The following is a 7904-nucleotide window of genomic DNA, read 5'->3' as shown; positions in this document are numbered from 1 at the left end:
TCCCCCCCCCCCCCCTAAAAAAACCAAACCCCAACACAAAACAACCCTGTCCCAATTTAATTTAATTTTGCTTTCAGAATTCTTTTTTATGGATCCACTCTCTCCCCCCACCTTCTATTTTCCTTCCTCATACTGTTTCATGTTTAAAAAAATAGTAGCTCCTTTTGCTTTTCCTGTTTGCTTTCTTATTATTGTTCTGGTTTTCTAGTAGGCCTATAAATTAATGATAACAGTATTATTATGTAATAGTACACTATTCATGAATATGTGCAGTGGAACCTGTTTCTGGACAGCCACCCATTGTTGACCAGCTAAAATGATAATCTTAGACAGATTCTGTGGGTGGTTGACGGGTGTTCGGTTGGGGTCTGCTCTTCCTTTGCCGTCAAACATCTTTGGTCCTTAGGTCTCTCCTCCGGCCTTGCTTTTTGTGTTTGTTACTCTCTTGTAACATCTCTAATCTTCGGCACTTATAACACCTTTTTTGTGTTGCAAGTACTGTAAAACACTTACTTAAACGAAACTAAGACAGATTCTGTGGTCCTCTCGGACTGTCTTTAAAACATAGAAAAACATGCCAAAAAAAAGGCGGAAGGGAGGGGAGGGGGGATTGTGGATTGTCTCTGACTGATGGTCATTAGAGCACATATTTTGTAATATTATCTGTCCCCGTGGTTTTATGCACCCCGCTTAATTTAGCAAAATTTTGTCATTTTTTGCATAATTTCTGATTATTTTCCTTTATCATTCTTTGTTGAAATTAACAGAATCGCATTATTTCATATTTTTGGGCTCAGTTTGCATAATTTCTGAATTTTTCTTGCATAAAATGACGGGGACAGTATTATGTATGTGTTACTCTGAAGTCAAAGGAAAAAGTTTTGTTTAATTAATTGTGAGGCTGCGTGGTGGAATCAAACTGAAGAAACTTGCTTTTTTCTGTTGGTTTGTGGATTTTTATCAGATTTTTGTTTTTTGGCTCAAAACCTTTCATGCCCATTAAAGTACTCATTTCTGTGTGGATTTTTCTGAAAAATGTTGATTAAAGGCACAAAAAATGTAAATTTTCAGTTGACCTGGACTCTTAAGCTAAGGAAATAACTAATCTTTGGCAACCATTTTCTCACTAATTTTACCTCTGAAAATAGGTGACCCCCATCTCCTTCATTCACAAATATCTAGACTTGTATTCCAGGTAAATGGATATTTTTTTATTATCTTAATAAAGACAAGTGAACAAGGTTTAAGATGATACCAATAACTCTACTTGTCCAAAAATTGACGAGAGCCTGATTCCACCATGTTGCCTCAAAATTGTTCTTTCTAGCATCTGTGTACTAATTCACACCTGTCCCTCATCTTTTTTTTCCCTTCTTTACAAAGGTTGCTTATTTGTGGGGAAAAAATGAACAAGATTTGTTATTACATTCTTTTGTTTCTTCCCATGTCCTGTTCTCTTAGTAACCAGTCTGAACCTTGATACTGTGTTTGTTATTAGTTGTGATGTATTTGATCATGATAAACGTGCTTATAATATGACTCTAGCTTTGCGAGCACCGTAAAACTCTTTCTAAACTAACTAAAACTAAAGATTATAATTTTGAAATACGTTGTTATCCTGTTCATTTTGGACATTTAGCAATGGATACGTTGTTATCTTGTTCATTTTGGACATTTTCGCAATGTTGTCTGTACTTTATCCAACTAGATACAACTACATGCTTTAAAAAAAAATGTGAATGTGGGATGTTGCCGTGTGTTCGGTTGTGGTCTACTCTTTCTTTCCTATCATACATCTATTATCGTCATCTCTCTTCCTTCATATTTATTGTGTTTGTTACTCTCAACCAATAAATTGGCAAAAAGATATTATTAATCCGAATACAGGAAAAAGAGGCTAAAACAGCACCTGGACATGGATGGCTGGTGCCTCTATAAATAAATCATTGATGGTCTGGTCTGGTTTGTTACTCTCTTGTAACACCTCAAATCTTCAGTACTCAGATGATATAATTGAATTGCAAGTGCCGTAAAACTTTTACTAAAATAAAGACAAAACAGAGCAAGTTAAAATTAGGGTTTAAGTTCGCTCACTGAAGCAAGTTTGATAGTGGATGGGCTACTAAACCTACACCATTTCACCTTTTTTTTTTTTTGTTTCCGCTAGTTAAAAAAGACTGACTTTTGCTTCGTCCTTTCCAGAAATGCATGAGGACTTTGACGATGACATGTTGGAGCCGGAGCTGATGGCAATATCTCAGCCGGACAAGGTGGAAGGAGGAGAGGTCAGTGGTGTGTCCAGTCGTGCGTTGGTTTATTTGTCTGTTTGTCTCTTTATTTTGATTATATCTGGCAATAGATCTAGTCGTCTTGTGGTTAAGCTGTTGGGCTTGCAAGTAAAAGATGATTATCACTTTTTGTACCATCGGCGACTAGACCGTACCATAGTATGCGCTCATCCTTTCCTCTCCTCCTTTTTTATGTTTGTTACTCTCTTGTAACTCCTCTAATCTTTGGCACTTATATGACCTTATTTTGTTGTGTTGCAAGTTCCGTAAAACTCTTACTAAAATTATTCAATTGTTTTGTGCCTCAGAGCGGAGGGTTAACCCCAGGAGATGAGGGACAAGCACCGGCCCCTACACCACTCCCACTCAACGAGCTCGCGCCTCCGCCTTCACAAGAAGATCTGTTTGGTGAGAAATTTTTTGCGTCCGCTTGTCTGTGAAAACAAACTTTATTTTCTAGAATGGTGTTAGATTCTGCCTTCTTCTCATGTACATGTGAGGCAGCGTGGTGAAATCAGGCGCTCGTTAAAATAATTAAAGTGAAAAAAACTAGCATTTTTCCGCAGGTTTGTGAATTTTTGTTTTTTGGCTCTTCGCTTTTCATGACCACTAAAGAACACATTTCTGTGTGAATTTTACAGAAAAACATTGATTTAAGGCATAAAAGATGTAAATTTTCAGGTTCCACAGACTCTCAAGGTAGGGAAATAACTCAATTTTGGCGGCCATTTTCTTGCTAATTTTACCTCCGAAACCAGGCAACCCCCATTTCCTTCATTCACCAATATTTTGACTTGTGTACAAAAAGATAAATTGATATTTTTTTGTCTTTTCATGCGTTTCCCAGGCAACATCGAGCAACTCAAGAAGCAGCATGAGCAGGAGCAGGCTCAGTTGGAGAAGATGGAGGAGACAAACAAGGCTCGCATGGAGCAGGGACTCCAGGAGAAGCTGAGGAGGAGGAGGAGCAAGAGGAGGAGGATGGAGACAGAGGAGTAGACGGATGTGCAAGAGTTGAGGCTGATGACGAGGAGGAGGAGGAGGAGGAGCAAGAGGAGGATGGAGACAGAGGAGTAGACGGATGTGCAAGAGTTGAGGCTGATGATGAGGAGGAGGAGGAGGAGGAGCAAGAGGAGGATGGAGACAGAGGAGTAGACGGATGTGCAAGAGTTGAGGCTGATGATGAGGAGGAGGAGGAGGAGGAGCAGGAGTAGGATGGAGACAGAGGAGTAAACGGATGTGCAAGAGTTGAGGCTGATGACGAGGAGGAGGAGGAGGAGCAAGAGGAGGAGGATGGAGACAGAGGAGTAGACGGATGTGCAAGAGTTGAGGCTGATGATGAGGAGGAGGAGGAGCAAGAGGAGGAGGATGGAGACAGAGGAGTAAACGGATGTGCAAGAGTTGAGGCTGATGATGAGGAGGAGGAGGAGGAAGCAGGAGTAAGATGGAGATGGAGGAGTAGACGGGTAAGAGTGGAGGAGGAGGAGTAGGATGGATACAGGAGAAGATAGATATGCAGGGAAAAAGAGGAGGAGGAAAGAGTTGGGAGGAAGAGAAGGAGTAGCAAGAGGTGGATGAAAGAGAAGGAGGAGGAGAAAGAAGAGAAGGAAAAACGGAGGCAGGAAAAGATGGACCGGACATGCAGGGAAAAAGGTGGAGACTGGGAAAAGAAGAAGAAGGATGGCAGAGAGGAGTGGGATGAAGACTGATGAGCAGACAGACATGCAGGAGTTATGTTCCTCAAAAGATAAGGAGGAGAAGGAAAAGAGAAGGAGAAGGAGAAAGAAATTGCTTTTTATTTTTCTTAATTAATCCTTTGTTGTTTATTTTTTTTAAAATTCAAATGCAATCAGGTTTATAAAGATCGACTTATATTTGTATTTTACTTTCTTCCTTTTTTTGAACGTTTAAAGCTCAATATTTAATTTTGTTATTTACTCAAATTCACAGCACAGACTAATTTTTGCTGTAACAGACCTCACATATAATATTATATTATTCTTTTCTTGTCCACCCTCTGAGTGGCACATGTGAAGCAATTTTGTTTTGTTTTAGTTGTCAAGACCATGTTACCCATGCCTGAGTATTGCAATGTTGTTGTTTTTTTTGCAATGTTTTTTTTTCTGTCTTTTTTCTTTCTTTCAAAAAAAAAAATTTTTTTTCTTTCTATTTTTTCCAAATGATAGTTTTAGGAAATACATGTACAAAAATGGCCAATTTGAACCCAGATTTTTCAAACATAGTAAACCCCAAATATTTTGATTTGTTTATTCTTTTTTTTTCTCACTGTAGTTTCTGAATCTGTAGTATCGGTTGCATGTGCTCAAATAATATTTTGTTGAAAAAAATGTTCTTGTTGACAGAAAAAAAAAAAGAAAAGAACAAATGTACACAAACTGAAAGGGAATTGAAACATTTATTTTTTTTTCAATTTTTTTTTCTCTCCTGAAAAAATTTGCATTTCTGGGCCTACGACATTTGAATAACTTGTCGGCTAAATTAATATTTGGGTGGGGGGGGGTGGGGGGGTTGGTTTTTGGTTCCCTCTACAATAGACCATAATAATTGCAGTGTTTCGTTGTTTATATTCTTGGTTGTGTCTGTAGAACTTTGTCGGGTCGAGTAAAACGTGGATTATGTAAACTTCACAGGAGCGGAGAAATTGTTTGCATCAAGCAGATTTCGTGTTAAGGGAAGTTGCAATGCAACTGATAAAGGGGAACAACCCCCCCCAAAAAAAATTTTTTTTTTAAAATCGGGGTTTGAAATCCTTTTGCGGTAAGAAAAAAAATGTTGTGTTAAGCAAAGTCTTCTGTATTGATACATTTCAATAACTTGAGATGTTGGATTCTGTTTTTGTATCATTTATTGGCATACATTTTTTTGTCCATCTGTACAAAACCATGTAGACAAATTAACTACACACTTTTCTACTTTTTTTAAGGTAATTTCTTTGGCAGGCGGGCATCTAATTAGTGGATACGTTTAGTTTTGTCCGTTGATTTTTCTTGCTGTTTTTCAAATTATAACTTTTTTTCATGTTAAGTAAAAGGAAATTGAAAGGGGACTTTAAGCAGAAAAAACAAACAAACAACAAAATTTTAAAATTAAAAGTACGGATACTATTTTAGAAAGTCTGGGCTGGCGTAGTTCAGGTATTTGTGAGGCATGCTGACAAAATGAGTTACTTCTCGCAATCAACAAATGGAAATATTGGCCAAAAATCGAAGTTACGGTCCAATTTGTAGATTTTCTGTTGACGCCATATTCTTTAAGTATAACCTGTTTTATATTAATTTATACTTATAAACTGTAAAGACTCCACCTATAAGCGTGGTGCATAGATCTCTATTTCCTTAAGGTTTGAATCCGAGAAGCAACTCATTTTGTCAGCACGGTTCACATTTATAAAGGCATTCTTGTCGAGTTGATGACATGGCTCATGGTAGTGGAGAGGAAGATAGGAAGCTGATAGATCGGGTCAGCTTATCATAGTAAATGAGTTGAACAAATTATTGTCCATTTATGATTCTTCAGAGTCTGTGATATTAGCATTTGATTAGTCAAATATTTGGGAAGAGGAACTGTGATCTGTGTTGAAATTTTTCTCGTGTTTATGTGAATACCTTCCATCTTTCGTCCTTTTCAAAATGCACAAGATATTTATTTTTGTTGATCCAACTGTTTATGTAAATACATGTACGTACTTTATCATGCTTAATTCTCTATGGCATGCGTCTTCAAAGCATACAGAGGTAAACAAACTACTTAATAACTGAGATGGGTTGAGCTGCAGAGAGGTATGAATAATCGAGTTCGTTTAGTAAAAGTTAAGTTTAGACCCCCTCCCCCATGTCTTCTCGAATGACGATGATCATAGCATGCCTGCAAGGTGGTTGGCAGGTGCTCCAGTTTAGTTTGTGCCTTAGTTCCTACAGAAAATGTGTCATCACTATCTCTCCTTTTTCTTTTCTTTGCATGTAGCGTCGATGGCCTAGTGGTAAGGCTATCAGACTCGTAATTGTGATGCTGCGGGTTCGAGGGTTCGAGCTGTGGGCCCAACGTTGTGTCCTTGGGAAAAGCCCTTGACATGAATTTTCTTCACTTCACCCAGGTGGGAATGGGTACCCGTTCATATTCATAGTGAAAGATCTTGTCAGTATATCAGTGTTTTAGCGCCTATAAATGGCTGTATGCTTCTCAGGAAGTTGAGGTTTTTTCAGAATTGTTTCAGGTCTGCTGGGGTAATAGGATAGATTGTAAAGCGCATAGAGCTTGCTGTTGAGCTGGGATTTGCACTATACACATGCTATCTATTATTATTATTACTATGTAACTCTCTTGTAGCAACTCTTATCTTCGGCACTTATATGACCTAATTGCGATGAAAGTGCTGTAAATTCTTACTAAAACTAGAAGAGACCACTCTATGCTCACCACTGGACCGACTGTATAACTGTCATTGAGAACAAGAAAGATGGAAGAAGGAGAAAAGGGGGCTATATTTTACTTTTACAGCTCTATTTAAGGCAAAAGGGCTCAAACTCAGACTCTCGCTGAATCAGAGAACAACAATGAAATGTGAGGCATTGTGGTGAAATAAGGTGCTGGTCAAAATGATAAAATCAAAGAAAATGGCTTTTTTTCTGGCCGTTGAGCACAATTTTTAAGTCCATTTAAAAACATATTTCTGTGTTGATTTTACTGAAAAGCGTTGATCAAAGGCATAAAAAGGCTTTCAGGTCTGCTGGGGTAATAGTAGGCCTATAGATTGTGAAGCACATAGAGTTTGCTGTTGAACGTGGATTTGCGCTATACAAATTATGCTATCTATTATTATTATTAACTATTTCATCAAAATTTATTTTTTTAAATCAAAGGAGAAAACACTATTTCGTCTAAAGTGTTCTTAAGTAATGAGGGCACTTTGGACAAAATGGTTCTCTGGTGACGGTTTATCATTTAAAAAAATCATGTTTTGTCAAACCCTGCCAATGAATCGAGACATACCTAACTCTATGTCCATAGGAATGAAATCCAAGACTTAACTCATTTCGTCTTCATGCCTCACAAACATTCTGTCATTTTGTTTCGGTACTGTGTTATATTCTTGAGAAGATAAAATATTGGACTTTTTCTCCTTGATACCTCGTTTTTGTTCTTGAAAAGATAAAGCATTCCAATTTTTTTCCGGGTGTTTTTGCTCCTGAGAAGATATAACATTCCACTATTTCTCTTTGATTGTGTGTTTTTTCATGTACAAAGAGATAAAGCATTTGAGTATTCTGCATTTCATTCTTGAAGAGAGAAAGATATTTTACTTTAGATATTTCTGTGAAAACTGAATTGTTTTTGTCTTTCCTACACTTTATTTTTTGTATTCTTTTTTTAAAGAAACTAAGTTCCAAAGCTGAACAGTTTTGATGAGAAAGTAGCTCCAAATCTTGTCCATTTTAAACCTTTACTTTTACTGGAAAATGTATAAGGAAAAGTACTTACTCCGTTTTAAACCTTTACTTTTACTGGAAAATGTATGTTATTTATTTGCAAGAGATTTTGTTTGTGATAAATTGTTCTATGTTCTATGTCGATGAGAAGTCCGAGAAGACTCCTACC

At 37.4% G+C, this 7904-nt stretch overlaps 1 protein-coding gene across 4 annotated transcripts in view; it reads left to right on the top strand.

The window, feature by feature from the left end:
• Nucleotides 1–5021, top strand: part of LOC101858150 — a 33296-nt gene extending 28275 nt beyond the window's left edge. For all 4 annotated transcript variants that reach the window (XM_005112115.3, XM_005112114.3, XM_005112111.3 and 1 more), the window contains 3 exons: nucleotides 2203–2285; nucleotides 2597–2696; nucleotides 3136–5021. In XM_005112115.3, coding sequence (XP_005112172.1) covers nucleotides 2203–2285; nucleotides 2597–2696; nucleotides 3136–3287 — 335 coding nt within the window. In that variant the 3' untranslated portion in view covers nucleotides 3288–5021. The remainder of the gene's footprint in view (nucleotides 1–2202; nucleotides 2286–2596; nucleotides 2697–3135) is intronic.
• Nucleotides 5022–7904: the final 2883 nt, after the last annotated feature.

The sequence above is a fragment of the Aplysia californica genome, unplaced genomic scaffold (genome assembly GCF_000002075.1).
Source record: "Aplysia californica isolate F4 #8 unplaced genomic scaffold, AplCal3.0 scaffold01186, whole genome shotgun sequence".
NCBI lineage: Eukaryota > Metazoa > Mollusca > Gastropoda > Aplysiida > Aplysiidae > Aplysia > Aplysia californica.
Note: the sequence above shows the minus strand (reverse complement) of the source record. Positions and strands in the feature narration are given on the sequence as shown.